This window comes from Gopherus evgoodei, chromosome 22, assembly GCF_007399415.2.
Source record: "Gopherus evgoodei ecotype Sinaloan lineage chromosome 22, rGopEvg1_v1.p, whole genome shotgun sequence".
NCBI classification, from domain to species: domain Eukaryota; kingdom Metazoa; phylum Chordata; order Testudines; family Testudinidae; genus Gopherus; species Gopherus evgoodei.
This window is the reverse complement of record NC_044343.1, coordinates 5,319,839-5,342,172: the sequence shown is the minus strand read 5'-3', so window position 1 is coordinate 5,342,172 and position 22,334 is coordinate 5,319,839. Positions and strand designations below refer to the sequence as shown.

At 53.4% G+C, this 22,334-nt stretch overlaps 1 protein-coding gene across 1 annotated transcript; it reads left to right on the top strand.

The window, feature by feature from the left end:
* Nucleotides 1-1,377: 1,377 nt before the first annotated feature.
* On the top strand, nucleotides 1,378-14,336 carry KISS1R (KISS1 receptor). Its single transcript, XM_030540815.1, has 5 exons — nucleotides 1,378-2,017; nucleotides 10,158-10,282; nucleotides 11,917-12,052; nucleotides 12,855-13,093; nucleotides 13,586-14,336. The coding sequence occupies exons 1-5, from the start codon at nucleotides 1,771-1,773 to the stop codon at nucleotides 13,940-13,942; spliced, it is 1,104 nt and encodes a 367-aa protein (XP_030396675.1). The 5' UTR covers nucleotides 1,378-1,770; the 3' UTR covers nucleotides 13,943-14,336.
* The last annotated feature ends 7,998 nt before the right edge of the window (nucleotides 14,337-22,334 follow it).

Below are 22,334 nucleotides of genomic sequence, written 5' to 3'. Positions count from 1 at the left end.
GGGGGCTCATCTCCCACTGGATAGTGAATGAGTTTGACGCTGGCTTTCTGATATTGCATCAGCTTCTGTGCAAAGTTTCATTTCCCCCATCACCTGTGCTAATTTGGCCATTCTGAAATCACCAGCCAAACAGCTAGCAATAGCAGGCTGACAGCTGCTCCAGGGTCCTGCAAGATGCAATTGTTTTACTTTTTAATGATACAGACAGCTAGCTTTTAGATCCCCCTGCTACATGACAAGAATCATTTCCCACTTCAACCATGCTGATTACTGCCCAGCTAGCTTGCTTTTAAAGTGCTAGAAAGTTGGCAGCCACTCCTGGATCCCACAAGCTGAAATATTCTTTTTTTTTAATGCAATATATAATTAACCTTTGGAACTACCTGCCACATGACATTTCTGAGGCAGCAGTAATAAAAAGGGATCTGCTATCTATGTGGATGAGACCAACAACTGTGTTTACACTAGGTAAGATGAAAATGGCCTGGGCTCTCAATCCTCGTGCTTCAGGGTATAAACTGATCCACATCTGCGTTCATATGTGCAGTCTCCCTTCATGGTGCAGTATCATGCCATGAGATGCATTCCTTAGGGGACACCTTCCTCTGAGGGCTCTACTAGGGAAAGGAAGAGCTGGGCCATTGTAAGGTCTGTAGTGGAGACGCTTCACTTAGCTAGGTCGACCTAGACCTGGCCTTAGTCTCTCTGGGCCTCAGTTTCCCAGCTGTGCAGTGGGGATCACAGCACCGCCTACCCTACGTGGTGTTGTGAGGTTCTCATCCTATGGTAGCAGGAGAAGCGTGGCTAGATCTTCTCTTTATCCAAAGCACAAGGGGTTGGTAATGAGCTGTTTCCCCAAGAGATGCCCTGAGCTGAGACACTCTAACCAGTCCACACCACCTTCCATTTCCCCAGCGCCTTTCATTGTAAAGCTCCTGATTCATGACTGTTCGCCCCACTCCCGTAGATCTTACTCTCCCCTCATTTATTCTTGGCGGACCAAGGCGCAGCGAAGCTGAGGGCTGTGCCCAGGCGGTCGAGAGAGTCGGTAGGGAAAGAACCCAGGAGTCCTGCCTGCTCCTCACCCCCTCTCTCCCTCTGACTCTGCATTAAAAACAACACTTTTGATTTGTTCCCAGCTGCTGTTTCTTTCTTTAACGGGGTGGGAGGCATCTCTTCTCCCCGCCCCCCAGCAGAGAGAAGAGCTCCTGGACCTGGGGCAGTGCCTCACTGCCTCGCCCCTTCCCCTCTCCCTGCGCCCCCGCCGCTACCCGGAGGCGCCGGCCAGGAGGGGCTTCTCGCGTCTCCACTACAAGAGGAGGGCGAGCGGGAAACCAGAGCGGATTCGGAGCGAGGCGGAGCAGAGGGGACGCGGCGTCCCGCTGAATCTGCCTTTGGGGCTCCATCCCTCCAAGGGCAGCGCTCGGACTCCTGGGTTCCCCGAGCCGGACGGAGAAAGCGGAGTGGCAGCCTGCAGATTAGCTCAGGCGCTAACACCCCCCACCCCCAGCTGGTCCCAAACTTCCTGGGATACTTAGAGCCGGTCCGCCCCTCGAGAAGGGAGCTCGCCGGGCTCGGGAGCCCCGCGCTGGGAGGACCCCACCCCTGGGGCCGGAGAGGGGCAGAGCCTGTCCCCGGGAGTGAGGGCGGAGCCTTCCTGGGGTCCCTTGGGGGCCAGGGCTAAGGGGAGAACCCAGGAGTCCTGCTAGGGAGCGGACCACTCCCGCCCCAAGGAAAGACAGGGGCCCTGCGCTCTGCGCCCCGGGGACCATGCGGGCAGCATCCGCCAGCGCCCCGCTCAACGCCTCGCTCCTGCCCCCGAACCGCTCGTCCTGCCCCGGGGGGCTGCTGTGCGCCAACAGCTCGGAGCCGCGGAGCCCCCCGCGCCTGGTGGACGCCTGGCTGGTGCCCCTCTTCTTCGCCCTGCTGATGGTGGTGGGGCTGGCGGGCAACTCCCTGGTCATCTACGTGATCACCAAGCACAAGCAGATGAGGACGGTCACCAACTTCTACATCGGTGAGTCGGGCACGGGGCGCCTGCGGCTGGGCACCCCGGGGTTGTGCATGAGGCACCTGCGGCTCAGCACCCTGAGGTTGTAAATGGGGCACCCTGGGGCTGGACACGGGTCGCCTGTGGCTGGGCAACTTGTGGCTGGGCAACTTGGGGCTGGGCACAGGGCACCCTGGGGCTGAGGACAGGGCACCTGGGGCTGGACACGGGGCACCTGGGGCTGGGCACCCTGGGGCTGGGGCACGGGGCACTCTGGGGCTGAGGACGGGGCACCCTGGAGCTGGGCACAGGGCACCTGGAGCTGGGTATGGGCCATGCTGGGGCTGGGCATGGGGCACCTGGGGCTGGACACTGCCACCCTATGGCTGTAGAATTGGGCAGTCGGGGCTGAACTAGGCAACTGGGCACTCAGTGGCACTGACTGCTTGGCAGACTTCCTGGAGAAAAGTTTGGTGAAGATAAGAAGCTACAGGTTGGCTTGGCTAAATGTGCATCAACATCTGTAAAGAGATGGGGGGAAATGTACCATCTAGGCATGCAAGTTACCAAATGTACTATCTGAGATACCTTGCAGCAGGGCCCCAGCAAAAGCCTTAAAATCAGGGAACTGTCAGAACTTCAACATGAGAAAGTCAAAGAAAAAGTGAGCAAAGAGCACTGAAGACAAATAAGAACTGCTCTGAGGATAAAACTCAGCTAGAAAAATTTGATCCGTGATCTTAGTAGAATTGTACACTGCCAGAGTGATCAAGTAAGAATCAAGAGAAGCAAAAAAAATTAACATCCAAACAAGAAATCTCCTGGTGATTCAAAAAGAAATGGCTATCAATCAAGACATGGACAGAATGTACATCTCCCAATGTGATGGAGCAGGTCTGCTATCCCTGGAGGAAGCAATGGACAATGAAGAATATATGTCCAGTTCTGGTTACCACAATTCAAGACGGCAGGTGATAAATTAGAGGGGGCTTCAGAGAAAAACCTCAAGAATGATTAAAAGATTAGAAAACCTGCCTTTTAGTGATAGACTCCAGGAGTTCAATTTATTTAGTTTAACAAAGAGAAGGTTAAGGGGTGACTTGATCACATTCTATAAGTACCTACACGGGGAACAAATATTTAATAACGGGCTCTTCAAACTAGCAGCGACAGGTCAAACACGATCCAGTGGCTGGAAGTTGAAGCTGGACAAATTCCGACTGGAAAGAAAGCGTAAAATATTTGAACATGTGGAAAAACATCCACAAATATTTAATACATTTCAATTAGTATTCGATTGTTTAACAGTGCGATTAATCGCGATTCATTTTTTTAATCGCGATTCATTTTTTTGAATTAATGGCATGAGTTAACTGCGACTAATCGACAGCCCTAATTTATATTCCAATTAATTTAGTTTATAATTGTATGGTAGAAGTGAGAAAGTCAGCCATTGTTCAGTAGTAGCGCGCTGGGACACCTTTGCATTTCTTTGTCTGATTTTGTCAGCAAATCGCTCTTAAGTGAGGTGAAATTTGGGGATCGCAAGACAAATCAGACTTCTGAAAGGGGGACAATAGCCTGGAAAGGTTGAGAGCCACTGGCCTGGATTATTACATGGTCCCTTCTGGCCTTAGGATCTGTGAATCTACAAACTGGTCCCCAAACTGCGGGGTATGTTCTGCAAAGGAGATGAGGGCAGAGCATGTACCGAGTGCTTGCAGGAGCCTAGCTGGGAGGGAATATAAGAACAGACACGATGAGGCTGTCAAGTGCTTCGCACCCTCTGTGACAAGAGAGGACTTAAAGGCACCAGGCTGTATTACGATCACCGAATTGAAAGCACACTAGAGAGGGAAGATTTCACGGGATCTGGCAGTTGTCACAGACTGAACAGTGCAGGTAAGCAGGTCAGAAAAAACATAGACATAGCAGTTGAGTGATGGGTGTCGCCATCCTGGCAGACAGGGACTTAAAAAAGAAACAAAAGAGAGTGAAGCATGAAGAGCTAGAACCAAGATCGTTACTGGAGCGCTTGGAGCGATCTCTAGGGTATGAGTGAGCTGCTCGAGCACAGGTAGGAGTGAGAGTGGGACTTAATTTGTACTAGGGCTTGCCAGTGCTGAACCTCAGCACCTCCAGACTTGGCAGGTCATAGCCCCGGCGCCTCTGGGCCTGGCCGTTCATAGCCCGGCACCTCTGGGCCTGGCCGTTCGTAGCCCGGCACCTCTGGGCCTGGTAGTTCATAGCCCGGCACCTCTGGGCCTGGCCGTTCGTAGCCCGGCACCTCTGGGCCTGGCAGTTCAGAGCCCCAGCACCTCTGGGCCTGGCCGTTCGTAGCCTGGGACCTCTGTGCTTGGCAGTTCAGAGCCCCGGCACCTCTGGGCCTGGTGGTTTAGAGCCCCAGCACCTCTGGGCCTGGCAGTTCAGAGCCCTGGTGCCTTTGGGCCTGGTGGTTTGTAGCCCTAGTGCCTCTGGTCCGGGCCATTCAGAGCCCCGGGACCTCTGGGCCTGGCCATTCATAGCCCCAGCGCCTGTGGGCCTGGCAGTTCATAGCCCGTGAGCCTGGCCGCATCAGTTATGAAAATAAAAAACTTGCTTGAGCCCTGGCTCCTACTTTCTTGAGCCCTGCTGTCCCGGCCGGTGCCTCTTTCATTGCAAATTAAGCACGGAGTGAGAGCTGTCATGATCAGTGTCCTCAAGACGACGGAGGCACTGCGAAAATGTGAAGAAAAGTCAAAGGAGAACAAGGGCCTTTGAGCCCCTCCAGCGCAGAGATTCTGCAGAGGGTTTAACAAAACTCCTGACGACCCAAATCTTCCGAGTCCACGTGTGGTGAAGATTTATTGGTGACTCCAGGGGAGACGTTTTAGACAAAAGCTTTCCCCTTTTTGTGCTTGAAGATCTTGTACGTTGTGATGGCTAGTTGTTAAAAACCAAACCAAACCGAACATCCCCAGTACAGAGGGATATTAATTCCTTCCTTCCATGGTGCTTTGAAGACATTGGACTTAATCCTGCTAGTCATACTCAGGCGATGCGTCCGTAGGGTTTTGGCCAGCTGCACTGGGTCCTCACATGCTATCTGTTACTATCACTGTCGTAGACTCTTGGACACAGGTGTCGTGATATCTAGGACGACGCAGAAGAGCAGGAATCGGTTGTAATGGAGGTAACGGGGCTTCCTCACTGAAGCTGCTCAGCACAGACAGACCCTGTGGTTCTCTCTGGCTTTTCAGCTGCGCTGCCTAGTGTCACCACATTGGGGTTTTCCTATGCCCAGGACCTGGAAGTAACCGCTGGTAACAATACAAAATTCTGCTCAGCCAGGGGAAATTACAGGCCATTTTCTAGGCCCGTGAAGGGCCCCTTTAGAGTGACCAGACAGCAAGTGTGAAAAATCGGGATGGAGTGTGTGGGGTAATAGGCACCTATATAAGATAAAGTCCCAAATATCAGGACTGTCCCTATAAAATGGGGACATCTGGTCACCCTCGGCCCTTTGGGGTACTGTGGGAGCAGTAAGAAGGAGGCTGCCTGGAGGTTGGGAATCTGCCCTAGGGAAGATCCATATCGCTGATAGCCCATCTGAGTAATATAGCATCCAGACTCGTGACCCGGGCATTCTGCCCCGGTGTCCCACCTCTCCCCTCACCCCAGCAATCTCCACTCCTTCTAGCCGCAGGCATCAGTTACATCATGAAGCCGCATGCTGGTTATTTGTTGCTTTGCATCTAGTTTCTTTGGAGAGATTTTGACCCTTTTGTGATCCCCAGTGACAGAAAATTAGAATCTAAGCTCTGACTATCCCCTCCCTCCCCTGCCATCCTCGCCTCAGCTGCTTTTACAATGAATGTCCTGGCTCATTATGAGAACTTCCTGTTCTTTATGCAGTAACCCAGGTTACTGAGAGCTTTTTGTTCAGCTAAAATATTGAGGGGCCTGATCCGCAGCTGCCCTGTGCTTTCTGTCCTTGTTTACACCTGTGCAAAGTGGGTGCAAGATGCCACCACCTCACAGGGTTCCACTCGCATCAGCAGGACTGTTTTAGGGGGGTCCATGAGCAGACAAAGTGCCAGGCAGGGTTGGATCAGGCCCTTACAAATGTCACCATCCGTTTCAGTGCAAGTAGGAACAGACACCTGGAATAAGATGGTGAAGCAAGTGACACTCAGCTGTACTGAAAAGTCTGACACTGCATGAACGTCTTCACCTGACTAAGGTAGCTCTGGTCAGTGCTGCCTGGGCAAAGCAAACTTTCAGGACGGCCCCGCATAGCTCGTACATCTCTTATGGAAGCACTGTCAATCCATCGGCACTTACCAGAACCCTGCTGCAGTCCAGGAACACAGAGGTTGACCAGGACATCCTGGCTGAACCTGAAATGAGCCAATAAAGTGAATCTCCCTGACTCAGAGGAAACCCTGGCCCTGGGGGATATTGACATTCACCATCATGATTGCTGGTGCCTGGTGTAAATCAGCATAATCCCATTGAAAGCAATGGTGCTATGCCTATTTACCCCAGCTGAGGACCAAGGTTATACAGATCAGTATTGACCGTTCCCCCTTGCTGCTTCACATGATGCAGAACGTAGCCCCCAAAGCAACTGCTTGCGGAATCCTCTTTGCACAGCCAAGGGGCCCTGATGCACAAAACCAGGCTGAAGTCACAATGAGGTCAGCACACAGTGAAAGGGTTACTCTTGGGGCTTGTCTACATCAGAAAGTTGCAGCGCTGGTGAGGGAGTTACAGCGCTGCAACTTTGAAGGTGTACACATCTGCAGGGCACCACCAGCGCTGCAACTCCCTGTTTGCAGCGCTGGCCGTACTCCCGTTTTGTCTCGGGTGTAGAGGATCCAGCGCTGGTGATCCAGTGCTGGTAATCCAATGTAGACACTTACCAGCGCTTTTCTTGACCTCCGTGGAAGGAGGAAGCCTCTGGTAATCAAGCTGGTCTCCTTCCCCGGCTTGCTCTCGCGTTCCCGGAACCCCGAGCAAGCAGGTCTCCTTCCCTGCGGTTTGCAGGGGGGTTCGGGAACGCGAGAGCAAACCGCGGCGAAGCTGGTCTCCTTTCCCGGTTTGCTCTCTCGTTCCCGGAACCCCGAGCAAGCAGGTCTCCTTCCCTGCGGTTTGCTGGGTGGCTCCGGGAACGCGAGAGCAAACCGCGGCGAAGCTGGTCTCCTTTCCCGGTTTGCTCTCTCGTTCCCGGAACCCCGAGCAAGCAGGTCTCCTTCCCTGCGGTTTGCTGGGTGGCTCCGGGAACGCGAGAGCAAACCGCAGCGAAGCTGGTCTCCTTTCCCGGTTTGCTCTCTCGTTCCCGGAACCCCGAGCAAGCAGGTCTCCTTCCCTGCGGTTTGCTGGGTGGCTCCGGGAACGCGAGAGCAAACCGCGGCGAAGCTGGTCTCCTTTCCCGGTTTGCTCTCACGTTCCCGGAACCCCCCTTGAAGCCGCCCAACAGCGCTGCAGTGTGGCCACATCTAACACCACTTGCAGCGCTGGTTGCTGTAAGTGTGGCCACTCTGCAGCGCTGGCCCTATACAGCTGTACTAATACAGCTGTAACAACCAGCGCTGCAAAATTTTAGATGTAGACATGGCCTGTGTCTGACTCATTTTGCCATCATACTCAGTCCGGGAAGCCTCCTGGAGTCAGCAATAAGGCCAAAAGAGTGGGATGCTTTATCAGCAAACACCAGTCCACAGCAGTTAACTGCCATGAATAGGTTTGTATTTGTAATCAAGCTGAGCTATTTAATCAGACTGAGGTGAAGGCCAGGGCTAAGAAACAGGTGTGGAATCCCTATGCTGCCCAGAAATGCAGGTTCAAATCCTAGCTGTGTCAACCCAGCCCTTCACCTCACTGTGGTGGCTAAATTGAATACTACCTTCATGCTGCAGGGCACAAGCAAGCACTAACTGACAAGGGGTCAGGAAGAAACACCCCTCATAGACAGGTTATCCCTATGGGGCTTTCTTGCATCTTCCTGGGAAGCAGCTGGAATTACCTGATATGGGCCCTTGTTCTGATCTGATAATTCCTGAACCCTGAGAAGGCAATTTACAAAACTATGTCTTATCTGCTCTCTGTGAACATTAAAGACCCCAGAGTCCATAAGAGTGGAGAGGGTTTTCCCTAGTGTCTTTGGTCAAGCTGCCATGCTCCATATCAGAGGGCAGCTGCTGCACAGGTGAAAGGCTTTGGTCTGCAAGGTGCTGTGTCTGTGTGCAATGTAACACATTAGGCTCCCATTTTGCTGTGATGCCAAATCCCTTTTGCTGGCATGGATCAAAGAGACATGTCATCCATCAGGAGGCTGAGTGAGTGGATTCTACTGAGTGTGTTCACAGTATATAATAGATAAACAACTGTGCATTACGAGGCTATTCTCTCTTGGATTTTCCAGGTGCCAAACCTCTTTCATTCACAGCAATTTACCCATGAAGTTGCTAGAGGCAAGAGCCAAGAAACTGCGCTAAGCTCTCAGAGGTACATAGCATGGAGTGATGGGGTCGCCAAAGGATAATGCAACCTTCAGAGAAACAAGAGAGAGGAAACATATTCCCTGGCTGGGGAAGGGACTGACAAGGAGAGCCAGGGAGTGGATAGCTACCAGGCTGAAATTCTGTATCTCCTTCAGCACCCTTCTCTGCTCGCTCCAGCGATAACTAGGATGTAGTTAGCACGCTGGATCCCCAAAGATCTGCACAGACATGAATAGGGACACGAGCTGGACCCTCCTCTTCCCAGCCCCAGGAGGGGGGTAAATGTGATCCCCTTTCTACAGATGGGGAAACTGAGGCACAAGAGGGTTTTGATGACTGCACAGCGAGCCAAGTGCCAGAGCTGAGATTAGATCTTGGGAGTTCCTGGCTCCCAGCTCCATGCTCTAACCACTAGACCTTGTGGCCTCTTGATGCTGACGTTACTAGAAACCCCACCTCTGCACACTGCACAAATCTCACTCCCAGTGCGCTCTGCGTATGGCCCCGATCCAGCAAGGAGCCAAGCAGCATCCAGGAAGCACTCAGCATCCTCCAGGCTCAAACTTACACTCTGCTAGAGCAAGTACTGCTCCTTAGCCAGTGTCAAGGCTCTGGGGCTCAGCTCCAAACCCCAGGCCCCTAGTGCCCAACACTGGGGTCTGATCACAAGGGCAAGCATGAGACAGTTGAGAAGCTATTGAGACAGGGTATGACTTACGCCTTCTTCCAGCCCTTCAGTGTGTATGTAGATTCCCTAGGGCCTAATTCTTCTCTTGCACTGGTGTAAACCTGGCATAACACCCCTAAAGCCAATGGAGTTAATCCATATTCATGCCAGCATAAAGGAGACCCTTCCTCTCTTTTACGGCCAGCTGGCCCTTAGACACCCCAATCTCCCCTCACACATGTCCTTTGAATTTGGTTCACAGGGTGAAGTGGAATCTGAGAGGGAATCGAAGCTGGTTTACCCCACAGGCCCAGGAGCTGGAAGATGGGGTTATAAGCTTGATGGAGGTGAAGTTCTCTGGTCCCTTGCAGATCCTCGGCTGGTGCAAATTGACCCAGCTCCATTGACTTCACTGGAGCAGTGGCAATTCCTGTCCGCTGAGGCACAGCCCCTGGGAATCTGTGGGTGCAGCCAGGAAAGCAACTAACAGAGGGGTGGAAAGAGAAGAGGCACCGAGTCTGGTGTTCTCTGCTCTGGACTGTGCTGCTCCAGGTGGAATCACACAGTATTGGCTGCAGTGGAGACTGGCCCTTTACCTGGGGTGAAGAAGAGGAGAAATAAACCAAAGCCCGTGGCATCAATAGAAAGAGGGTCAGTTGTTCTGGACACCTCCATTTTCCAGCAGCAAAGTTTTTGTTTCAGACCCGTTGCCAGAACAACTGGCAGGGCAGAGAGTGATGAGAACTGAGGCAGCTGCCAGCTGTTTCACCTTTCAAGGCGACCCCATTGCTGCTGTATCTAAGCACCTCACCATCTTGAATGGATTTAGCCTCACCACACCCCTAAGAAGCTGTTCTCCCCATCACATGGGTGGGAAACTGAGGCACAGAGCTACTAAGTGACTTGCCCAAGGTGGCAAAGGGAGTCTGTGGCAGAAACAGGATTTGAACCCAGGCCTCCTAAGTCCAAGGCTTGTGCCCTAATCACAGCATGACTCTTCCTTTTTTTTTGACAGCCAACCTTGCCACCACCGATATCATCTTCCTGGTGTGCTGCGTGCCGTTCACTGCCATGCTGTATCCCCTTCCTGGCTGGATCTTCGGGGAGTTCATGTGCAAGTTTGTCAATTACATCCAACAGGTGAGGCCTTAACTTAGGGCTTCGCTCACTACTGTGGGCAGAGGTGGGGTGACTGGGGGGGGTTTAGTCTTCAAAAGAGAGACTGTGGGGGCAGCACCAGGGTGAGCTTTTCCCTCTTTGTGCACGCAAGCACCTCACAAGTACATTTGTCATGCAGTTGCACAACAGGGCACACACCCATGCCTCGCACAGGTGCAAGCCATACACACACGCGGCCTATGTGCATGCTATACAAACAGAAACGTTAGATAAAAAACATACTCTTGCTGGCAGGTTGCAGCATAACATGACTTTATGATAAACACACAGTGACCAAAACCAGAGAGAGACAAAGCAGGCTGCTCCCTAAGGCAGAGCGGCACAGATATTGTAGTCATCGTGGATAGTTCTCTGAAAATTTCAGTTCAATGTGCAGCAGCAGTCCAAATGGCTAACAGAATAGTAGGAACGACTAGGAAAAGGATAGAAAATAAGATAAAAATATCATAATGCTACTACATAAATCCATGGTATGCCCACATCTTCTGTACTGTGTCCAGTTCTGATCACCCCATCTCAAAAAGGAGAAAGTGGAATTGAAAAAGGTTCAGGGAGGGGAAACAAAGATGATCAAGGGTATGAAACAGCTTCCATACAAAGAGAGACTAGAAAGATTAGGGCTGTTCAGCTTAGAAAAGAGAACGAAGGAGAGATAGGAGAGAGGTCTCTATAATTATGAAAGGGGTGGCAAAAGTGACTAGACAAGTGTTATTTACCCTTTCATGCAATACAAAAATCAGGGGTCACCTGATGAAATGAATTCGCAGCAGGTTTACAACAAACACAAGGGAGTACTTCTTCACCCAACACACAATCAACCTGGGGCCTTCAGGGCTATGAGATAACTCAGTGGTTTAAGCATTGGCCTACTAAACCCAGGGTTGTGAGTTCAATTCTTGAAGGGGCCAGTTGGGGATTGGTCCTGCTTTGAGCAGAGGGGTTGGACTAGATACCTCCTGAGGTCCCTGATATTCTATGTTGTGAGTATAAAAGTTTAAATGAGCTCAAAAAAAGATCTAGATAAGTTCTTGGAGGATAGGTCTATGAATGCCTAATAGCCAACATGGTCAAGGACACAATGCCATGCTCAGGGTGACCCTAAACCTCTCTCTGGGAGGAGTGGAAGACAGGGTGGATTGCTGCAAAATTGCCTTGTTGTGTACATTCTCCCTGAGGCATCTGGCCACTGTTGGAGACAGGATACAGGGCAAGATGGACCATTGGTCTGACCCACTATGGCAGCACTGACATTCTTATGTAAATCACCCCACCTTGATTTAGGCCAGCATTTTCCAGACTAACTGGAAATGTCCAGATGGCACACGTCCATACACAGCCTGCAAGCAAGACCTGGAACCCCCCTGCTCTTGTGGCGGTAGCTTGCGTTTCCAACACACCACACCATGCAAACTGAGGTCATCGGCTTCCACGGGTAGAATACTCAGACACAAGGGGCCAGATACTCAGCTGCTGGGTATTGCTGTATCTCTGTTACAGTCAACAGCTGGGGATCTGACGGAGACAGTGCACAGGGTGGGTGCATGGATGTGTTTCCCCCAATGGGCTCCCTTCTCCACTTCTACCTCCCCTGGCAGGTCTCCGTGCAGGCCACCTGCGTCACCCTGACGGCCATGAGTGTGGACCGCTGGTACGTGACCGTGTTCCCACTGCGCTCCCTGCGCCAGCGCACCCCCCGCGTCGCCGTCGCCATCAGCCTGGGCATCTGGGTCTGTGAGTAGAGCCAGCGTGGATAGGGAGGACTGGGGAAACATGGCCCTCCTGAAGTGGTGCCGGGTAGCTGGGGCGAGCTGGCCAGCAGGGGCTGTCACTGGCGCTCTCGGAGGAGGAAGGGGGATGGAGAGATTTATGTGGGCATGAGGGGACAGAGCCTGCTGGGTAAGGGCCCCTTTACTTTTTAAAGAAACCAGCCAGAACCATTTGTGCAATCCCCTGGCCCAACCCCCCACCCAATACATGTCAGGGTTCAGATAAAATGGGACCTGCACCCGAACCACCCCAGGCATGTTTTGCAAAGCCAAGCCCTACCTGGGGAGGATGTGGGAGCAGTTCAAGGATGAGGGCTGAAATAGGAATTTGGGGGGATGTAAGAAGGGAGGGGACACCTGTAACACATGCATGAGCTGAAGCTGCTGGCTGTATCAAGTGGGGTCCCCCCCACCCTCGGGGAATGGGCCATTGGCACCTATCATCCTTATGTCCTGGTGCTGCCCCTTCCCTTTGTCCCTCCAAGTCATTCCCCCTGTGATTTATGATCCTTCCTGGTTCTGGTTTGAGTCTGTCCCTCTGACCAGCTCCCCTGCTGGCTGTGACCCGGGTCAGGTCTGCCCCTCAGTCCAGCTTCCCCACTGGCTGTGATCCTGGTTCTGGTTTGACTCTGAACCTCTATCTTGCACCTCCGCTGGCTGGGATCCTGGTTCTGGTTCAGTTTGGTCCCTTCATCCCCTGCCAACCACTAAAGCAAGCACCCAGCTTGCCACTGGGTCGCTGACTCTGGCCTTGCTGCCCGCGGCAGGTTCCTTTATCGTCTCCGCCCCGGTGTTGATGTACAACAGGTTGACAGAGGGCTACTGGTTTGGGCCGCAGACCTATTGCAGTGAGTCCTTCCCCTCTGCCTCCCACGAGAAGGCCTTCATCCTTTACAACTTTCTGGCCGTCTACCTGCTGCCTCTACTGACCATTTGCATCTGCTACATGGCCATGCTCTACCAGATGGGACATCCCACCGTGGAGCCCATCGATAACAACTACCAGGTACCTGGCCCTCCCCCCTGCACTCCCCGCACACGCCTGTAAAGGGTGTGTGTATGCGTAGATCTACATGAGACCTGATCTCCAGAGGTTTTGAGCACCCACGGCTCCCACTGGCTCCAGCAGGAGTTGATGGTGCTCGGACTTATTGGCCACAGGGCCAAATTCATCCCTGGCCTTGGTATCCAACAGCGCATGCACAATGATGCTTGGGTGCCCCCGGTGGCGGCTGGGCCGTAACTAGAGGTTGATAAGCCTGCTACTGCACCGTTCTTTTAGCTCAGGCAGCAGAGGTTCATGCACTCCAATCCAGATGTCCCAGGTTCAATCCCCACTGCCAACCATCTCCTGGAGGTGTGGTGTATCACACACATGCAACTACTTGTGTGTCTACCTCTTTGCACATGTCCACCCACTGGCATGATGGCTCAACTCCCACCAGAGCTGCCTGGCTGTGAACGTTAACACACACATCCTGTCTTTGTGGCTTGCAAGGTGCAGCAGCTGGCCGAGCGCTCCGAGGCCATGCGGGCCAAGATCTCCCGTATGGTGGTCATCATCGTGGTACTCTTCACTGTCTGCTGGGGGCCCGTGCAATTCCTCATCCTCGTCCAGGCCTTCAGCCCCAGCTTCCAGCGCAACTACTACATCTACAAGGTGAAGATCTGGGCCCACTGCATGTCCTACACCAACTCCTCCATCAACCCCATCGTCTATGCCTTCATGGGCGTCAACTTCAGGAAAGCCTTCAAGAAGGTCTTTCCCTTCATCTTCAAGCAAAAGGTGGGCTGCACCAATGCAGGCAACGCCAACATCAACACCGAGATGCACTTTGTGTCCTCGGGCACATAGGGGGGTGGACATGCCCCTCCCTGTCCAGAACGGGAGACCAGATGACCCTCTTTGCTGATAAGAACGTGAAGCTCGTAGAGCCTTTCATCCCAAAGTGCTTTACAAACCATCTCACCCACCATTGTAATGCAACCACCTCTGGGGTGGAAGGCAGCAGCTGTTCATATAGCCCAGAGCAACACTGCCTGGCAGTTTAGGACAGGAAGTGAAGGAGGACACTCTGAAAGGAGAGGTAGGCAGGCAGTATGTAATTACCGCAAGGAGATTGGGGCTAAATGGCTAAACCACTCCCACTAAAAATGGCCTGGGACTTTTAACCCCCGCAGAAACAGAACCTCTGCTTTTCCTTTGAAAGATGTACGCCTGAGTGCATTCTGCACCAAAAAAATTAACAATTCTCCGCACAATATCTTAAAATTCTGCAAAACTCTGTAAGTTGTATTTGTCAATAAATAAATACAGATGCACCAGTATGGCAGTGGGGAGCACAGGCCACAGGCTGCACGAAGGTGGGAGATCACCCTGCAGCCTCCCCACCTCACACCCCCGAGACACAGACTCAGCGGTGAGGCTGCACCTGACCCTGACACAGCACAAGGGCTGGGGCCCTGCCCCTCTGTGCCAGGCTCACCAGGTGTGGGACAGGCAGGCTCAACCAGACAGGATGGGGCCTTGGTGGGCTGGGGGTCTGCATGCAGCTAGTTGGGGGTCAGATGCATGGGGATCTGGATGTGAAGGCTTGTCAGGGTGGGGATTTGAGTGCAGGGAGCTCAGTGGGGGTGGTCTGAGTGCAGGGGTGGGGGTCCAGAGGCAGGGGGTCTGGGTGCAGGGGGTTCCAGATGCAGGTGTTGAGGTTCAGTGGGGTGGGGTTTGGGTCTGGAGAGCTAGGGGTGTTCTGGGTGTATGGGGTTAGGCTTGGCAGGGGTATCTGGGTACTGGAGGTCTGGATGCATGGGGGTGGGCAGATGAGGGAGCAGCTCCCCATACAGTGACCCCTCTCCCTGCAGCTAGGGGAGGTTTCTGGGGGTGGGTCTGTCACAGCCCTAGCCACTCCTTGCCGGTGGAAGAGAAAGTCCCGTCCTCTCCTGCCTCCAGTCCAGCTGGGACTAGCAGCTGATCCTGGCTCAGGATAGGAGCCACTGGTGGGGGTGTCCCCAATCATGCAGTGATTTACGTCTCCGCCGGCTGCTCCAGGTGCCTGAAAGGATGTACCTGTGCAGCTAGGGAGTGTTACGTGACTGCTCTTGCAGCTTCCCTGTCAGAAAGTCATTTTTCTGCAGGGAAGATAATAAATCTGCAGGAGACATTAATTCTGCGCATGTGCAGTGGTGCAGAATTCCCCCAGGAATAAAGAGGTCACTCTCTCTCCAACAGCACCGAGCTCACTCGGTGGAGGAGTGTGCCTCCTTCTGGATCACTAGCACCACCTTGGATGTTACTTCATAAGTCTCCCATCTAAGTGGGGTCCAGCAAGACCATCCAGTAGCTCAGCCCATTGTACGTCCTGCTAATGGACTTCTTGTGTAATTCACTCACTGTATTAGACCCGGCGGGGGGGAAAGGTTCATATCTCAAATCCAGGGAATTGCTTCTGTCATATAAACACTAGACTGGGCTGGTTTTCAGAGGCACTCATCTAGGGTCAATGAGAACCCAACCATCTCCGTTCAAATCCTCCCAGCCATGCCAGTGAAAACTGGGAACCATCATTAAGGACTCACTTAATGGAGGGATTGGGTATAAACTTTTCCTGGGGTCAGGTCTAACTTAAGTAATGATGTGGCTCCCATCACCACAACATCTGGCCTCCTCACACTTTTCGCCTCCCATCTCCCAGTCATGCAGGAAATTATGGGAAGTTTTTACAGAGTGGGAACTCAGGCACAGAGAAGTTAAGTGGCACACAGGGAGCCAGTAGCAGAGCAAAGACACACGGCTTGCCAGGATCATGTCTAGTGCCCTAACCACTGGGCCAGGTTCTCCCTGTGGGACCTCTTCAACCTTCCTCTGAAGCAGCTGGTACTGGCCACTCTCAGAGATGGGCTATTCAGCGGACCCCTGGGATTGATCCAGCCTGGCTGTTCCTGTCCTTATAAAGGCTCTGGGAGTCTGCCTGGAGCGTAACTGACCCATCAATCCTGGCTAGGACCAGCTGAGCCTGCTGAGGGAGAATGTCTGAACAGGGGCTAGCAGCTCATGTTTGCCACCAGCCTCTGGAGAACATGCTGTGCTCTCTCCATCTGCAGGGGAGAAGATTGTATACCATGGTGGGGTGGTGGGGGGAAATCTGAGCCTATCCCAGCTCATAACACCTGTGACCGTGGAAGGCCAAGGAAAGCAATTGGTTAACCCAAGCTCCCTGCGGGGGAAGTGGGCTCTGCTCAAGGCATCACTCATGGTACAAAAAGAGGTGAATCAGATTCCCAAGGCCAGGAGGTTTTGGGATGGTGCAGCTCCAGGGGTTTCTATACAAACAGGGCTCTTTGCGGAGGCAGCTATGTACAAACGCCACCCACTGCTTTTGGCTCGTGGTGGCTTCACTCCAGTTCCTGCTCTTGTGAGCGTGGGGGAGAAAAAAAATCGCTGTTTATTTATGAATAGAATAAAGTCAAGTCTTTTGTTAGCTTCGCACATGGAGTCTGTCTCCATCTGTTCCAGGAGTCCCAGAGCCCAATGCCTCCCGTGCTTATAACAGATTAGTCCCTTGGTACTTTCATGGAGTTCATTAGTGCCAGACTGAGAGCAGAAAACTCATCTCACTTGTGACCAGACTCTGTTGGAGGGGAGCTGAAATCCCCCTGCTTGGTTTGATGGCACATCGCAGGCAGGGCCCCCTCTCTGGCAGAGCCACAGTCAGGGTCCTGCGGAAACCCAGACCTTCTCTGCTCCAAGGCAGGGCTCGAACTGGGGTGGGAGGGAAAGGTGCAAGACACTCCTACACTCCACCCATCTGAGACCGGTCCATTGGCTCAGCATCCTTGCTGGGCACCACTGGCCGCTAGCTGGGCCTCTGGCTGGTACCCCTAGAGTTACTCCTCCTCTGCTGCCGGGGGCAGGTGGGCAGCAAAGTATCGTGGGTGCTGGGTTGCCTAGGAGAAAGAATTGTGGGTGTTGGGTTGCCCAGCAACAGGCGGGCACTATTCAGTGGTGTCTCATCATCTCTTCGTCCGCCCTCTGGCTGTGGAGGTGGCAGGGTGGCAGGTGGCATCGTCTCTCCTCCCTCTGGGGGCAGGTGCGTGCAGCCCCTCTGCCTGGTCGGGTTTTGGCCCTGGCGGGAAAGGACTAAACCCCACATGGCTCCCTGGGCGGTGGGGTTTGTTTATGGCTCCCGGTAACTGGGACCTCTGCCCCTTTAAGGGCCAGGGGCCAGCCCTGTTAGATTATCAGACCCAGCTGGGAAGGGGCCAGTGATTGCTATCAAAGGCTTTGTTAGAGGGGGAGCTATGGGAAGGAAATGAGTGTCTGTGGTTGGGGAAAGAGAGATGCAAAGGGCCCTACAGCCAGGTCAGGGGAATAGCTGCCTTGTAAATCAACTGTGCCCTAAGTGATTTTGGGTGTGGGCTGGGGAGACAGTTCAGCAGCTTTATGCTCCCCCCTTTGGTACTCCTCAGAGCCCTGCTCTGCCCCGCATTGTCCCTAAACCTCGCACAGCTCCTGACACTAAGGTTGCCATCTTTGGTTGGCTGAATTCCTGGAGGTTTCATCACATGACATTGTCTTTAATTAAAGCGTAATCTTTAACTCCAGGATAATCCTGGCGGCTTGGCAACCCTATCCCACACCCTCTCTGTTGTAGGACAGTGATTCTCAACCAGGGGTATGCGTACCCCTGCGGGATACATCCACTCATCTAGATAGGAGCCTAGTTTTACAACAAGCTACATAAAAGGCACTGGCAAAGTCAGGAAAAACTAAAATTTCATACACACAGTGACTTGATTATACTGCTCTGCATCCTGTACACTGAAATGTAAGTACTGTATTTATATCCCAACGGATGGATTTTATCATTATATGGTAGAAATGGGAGAGTCAGCCATGCTTCAGTGCTAGTGTGGCTGTGACGCTTTTGTGTCTGATTTTATAAGCAAGCACCTCTAAAGTGAGGTGACACTTGGGGGTAGGCAAGACAGATGAGACTCCTGAAAGGGGGACAGTTGTCTGGAAAGGTGGAGAGCCCCTGGTGTAGGACAAGGGAGCTGGAAGATGAAGTCAGCTGAGTTCAGACCGGCAAGGCACAGGTTTGTCACAGGGAGGGTGATCACCCGCTGGAGCAGATGGCCAAGGGATGGGGTGAATTCTCTGTCACTGGGAATCTTTCAGTCAAGGTTGGAGATAAAAATATACACCCTAGTTAGACCCCAGGTGATTGGGCTGGATGCAGGAAGTGCTGGTCGAGGTGCTCTGGCCCAGGTTAGGCAGGAGATCAGCATCGAAGATCCCAAGAGCCCTGCTGGCCTGTGCATTTATTAACCCCCTGGCAGTCCAAGCAGCCCCTGTGCATGGTCCCATTGAGCAGGGCGCTTTGGAGAGATGCAGGCTGAGATGGTCAGAAGCCTTTGGAGTCCAGGCAGGTTGGTTTTGCTCCTGGGGCTGGGAACCAGAAGCCAGCAGGGCACTGACAGCCCTGTAGCTACAGTTGTTTGGTGGCCTGTGTGAGCTAGTGTACGTGAGACCCAGCCAACAGGCCTGCAGACAGCAATTGCAGGCCCCAGGGCCAGGGCAGAACGGTCAATGGGCTCCCTAGAAAGGGATGTGCCTGCCCGGCTGCCTTCACTGCTGCAAGGGCCCGATTAACCTTTTGTCAGACCAGCACCAAACATATTTGTAGGCCCCCATGGGGACAATGGAGCATGGTGCGGGGAGGTCAGTACCTGGAGCAAGGGGCCAGCCAGGGGCATTGGGGCATGGCACGGAGGGGGCAGCCCCACTCTGCCCAGCCCAGTGTGAGGGCACTGTTTAGAAACCGGCAGCCGCCAGACACTGACTGGCCCGCCCAGTCCTGTGCTGCCAGTGTGCCCCTTCCTCTCTGGGGTGGGCCCATGCTGTGCCACATGGCCCACCCAACATCCTATGCCCAGCATCCCCTGGACCCGCTATGCCGAGCACCTCCCCCACCGCCTACAGCCCCACCACAACTGCCCAGCACTCTGCACACCACCATCCCTGTCCAGCACTCCCACAACTGCCCAGTGCCCCAACACACACAGATCTCCCCCACCCTGCACTGCCCAATGCCCTTCCCCACAGCCCCACCACTACAACCACACAGCACTCCACACACACAAACCGCTCCCACTGCCCAGCGCCCCCCTAGAGACCCTGCCCCCCAGCCGCACTCACCCGCCTGCCCAGCCAGCGCAGAGCAGGGATCCCCTCTCCCAGCACAGTCCTAGGGGGCAGAACATCTGAAGCTTGGAAGCACAGTGCGGTCCCATCCACCGGGGCTGCACCCAGCCCTACCTGCCTGGCGCTGGTGCCCGCGGTGGAGAGGAGGCTTTTCCTTGCAAGGGCAGCGCAGGGTAGCCACTGACTTCCCCAGCCCACCACTTCTGCAGAGAGGGCCCTGAGGCCTGCCTGGGCAATTCAAAAGGGTCCGGGGCTCCCGGACACTGCCGCTACCACGCCCATCGGCAGGCCTGCCGCCAAACCCTCCTTGCAACTGTCCTGCTTCAGGACAACAATTTGAGAGAGGCAAAGGGCTCCCCCAGGCAGTGGAGCTTGAACTCCCCTCGTGCCTAGGGTAGAAGCAGGCTGGCTGGGCATGATGTGTCTGGAAGGCTGGAGTTCCCATCAGACCCCAGGTTTGGTCCTGCTCCCCAATGGATTTTGAATTTGGAGCCATGGGGTCCAGTTCCTGCAGCCAGTGTCCTGTATGCACCAGCTGCACTGGACTGTAGCAGGCTATGGCAGGTGTTGGTAGCCCTCTAGCGGTGATGATTTGCCATAAAACCCATCCAAAACAAGTCGGACTATCCAAAAAACTGGGGACGGTCACAGAGCCGCTCTGAATGAGGGTGGGGAGGAGTCTTGGGAAAGAGCTGAGCAACCCGTTCCCCCTGGTTCTGCCAGGGCCCCTCAGATCCCCTGCTCTTTTGAAACTCCCAGTGCCCAGAAATTGAAGCGCTAAACTAGGCCCCTCGCTGGAAGCCTCATGTAGAGAGACCAAGAGCTAAGGAGGCCACGAATCCTGAATTCCTCAGTCAGCCCCAGGGTGGGAGAGGTCTGATAACCTCCGAGTTGAGAAACAAGAACAGAGTAAAGGGAGCTGGTACTGGGAGACCGCCAGCCCTGGAGAGGGAAGATTTCATTGTCGGAAGGGGGGTTGTAACCTGGGGGGGGTACAGGGGAAAAGAAACCTTATCTTTGATCCCCTGATGCTGAAATGTTCAGACCCAGTGCGTCTGCAAGTACATCCTGCTGGGTGAAGTAGCGGATCATCCTAGAGGGGGGATTGTGGGGTCTCCTCGATAGCCAGCGACTAGTGTTGGTTTTTATGGGCGCCTACCTGGACAGTACCGAACAGACAAAGTCTTGCTAGCAATAGTGAATCCGGTAAATTCTACCCTGCACCCGGACGCCTTGACAATGGAACAAGTGAGCCCAGCGGTGACAGCATCTGGGGACGGAGGGGGCGGGAGTCTCCCTTTCTGAATATCTAACCTGCAAGGCAAAGCCACTTTGAAACTTCACCTGCTCTATCTTCGTTCCCCCCACCCCCAATGCCTCAATCGGTTTTGGTGTGTGGTGTTCTCAGGCTGAAGGGAGGGTCTCTGAGTGTTCCAGGCAGAAGGGGAATAAGAGGCGGTGGAGGGAAATGAACGGATGAATGAACTGAAATGTCCATGCCTGCTCTGGCTTTTGTGTGAAGACAAATGAGGCAAACGTTACGTTGGCTTTCCAGATAGGACCAACGAGGGCTGGGATGGGAGAGCCACTCAGAGCAAAGAACGACTGGGGGCAAGGGAGCTTCTGATTCATCCCACAGCTTTGGCACGGCGTGGCATTGAAGGGTTTGTATCCAGCCAGTGACTCCCAATAGTCCCTACTAGAGTGGGCATAGAATCCAGTCGTAGCCTTGATGCCTAGTCCTTTGCTCCAACCACTAGACTCTACTCTCCCCCCCGGAACAGAACCCAGGAATCCTGACTCCCCATCCCCTGCTCCAGCCATTAAAAAGCTCCTCCCCTGCAGCTTAAAAATCTATAACATTACTGTTTAGAGGGGGGGGAAACCTTTGCTTTGGCAAGACCACAAACCATCAGCTCCCTTTACTTCAACCTGCTCTTCCAATGTGTGATCTTTGCAAGAAAAATAACAAGATAATTAGAAACGTATTTCTTGGAAGATGTTTGGCCTCCTTGCCGAGCCTCATGCTGTGCCTGCACCTTGCAAAGACATCTGAGCTCCCTGCTGCCTGGTGTTTCAGGACTGACCCTGCCATTCAGCATCCCAGTTCTGTGAGATACATGCACAACTCACCTGCCTCCAATAGGCCTCTGTGGTCATTGCTTTTCACGCCAGTAGATGGCGAAATGGCCCCACCAGAACGAAAGCCAGGCACATGGAAGACCAGCTATTGCTGAAATAATAATACATTAATTTGCAATCACAGGCCCCACTAAGGTCAGTGGGAGCTTTGCCACTGATCCCAATGAGTTTAGGGTCTATTCCATCTAGTACTTTTGAGCCGTCATGTGATAAAACCGTCAGAAGCATTATTATTCTGTTTTAAAGAGGGGGAAACTGAGGCACGGAGAGGCGGAAGTAAGTTTCTCCAGGTCGCATGGTGAGTCAGTCTGAACCCAGGACTCCTGAGGACCCTTTTCTCAGAGGATTGAAGGTGCCTGCAGCTGCTCCTGTTCCTCAGGGGTGCACCGGGGGTGTGGGCAGTCTCAGGCTGCAGACCGGAGCAGGCCACAGTGGAAGGTCAGATCTGGGTTAGTTAGAGGCCCCTAGGCATAGGGAACTATGAGGCTGAAGCAGGATTAAAATTACCCAGACCAGCCCTGTCGGGTCCGTCCCCACATGAATGCAGCTTGCTTTTACTTTTGAAAGGCTCCTTCATAGATGCAGGAAAGCCTTGGAAAGGTGGGTTTTCCCAAGTGCTCTGCACCCAGAATTGGGAGCCACTGAGCACTCTGGAGCATCTGATCCAAACAAACGTTTTTACTATGTTGCTGGCCTGTGCAGGCTATTGGGACGCAGCAGCCACCCCTGCTCCCAAGTGAATCCTGTTCTTGTATCCAGGATCCTTTGGGGGCCATGCCCGCACTGTGAGATTCATAACACGCTTCCCACCTTAGCCAGTGGGATTTGAAGAACCCGAGAGCAGCTTCGTCTATGATTTGCCCAAGCTCCGACCTCATGCTGGGGAGGAGAGGTTGGTTTT

Excerpts from the sequence above, each read along its gene's own strand:
- KISS1R (XM_030540815.1), top strand. The coding sequence starts at position 1,771 with ATGCGGGCAGCATCCGCCAGCGCCCCGCTCAACGCCTCGCTCCTGCCC. Across the intron at positions 12,053-12,854 it reads CAGCCTGGGCATCTGGGTCT|GTTCCTTTATCGTCTCCGCC; the intron begins GTGAGTAGAGCC and ends TGCCCGCGGCAG. Across the intron at positions 13,094-13,585 it reads CCATCGATAACAACTACCAG|GTGCAGCAGCTGGCCGAGCG; the intron begins GTACCTGGCCCT and ends GTGGCTTGCAAG.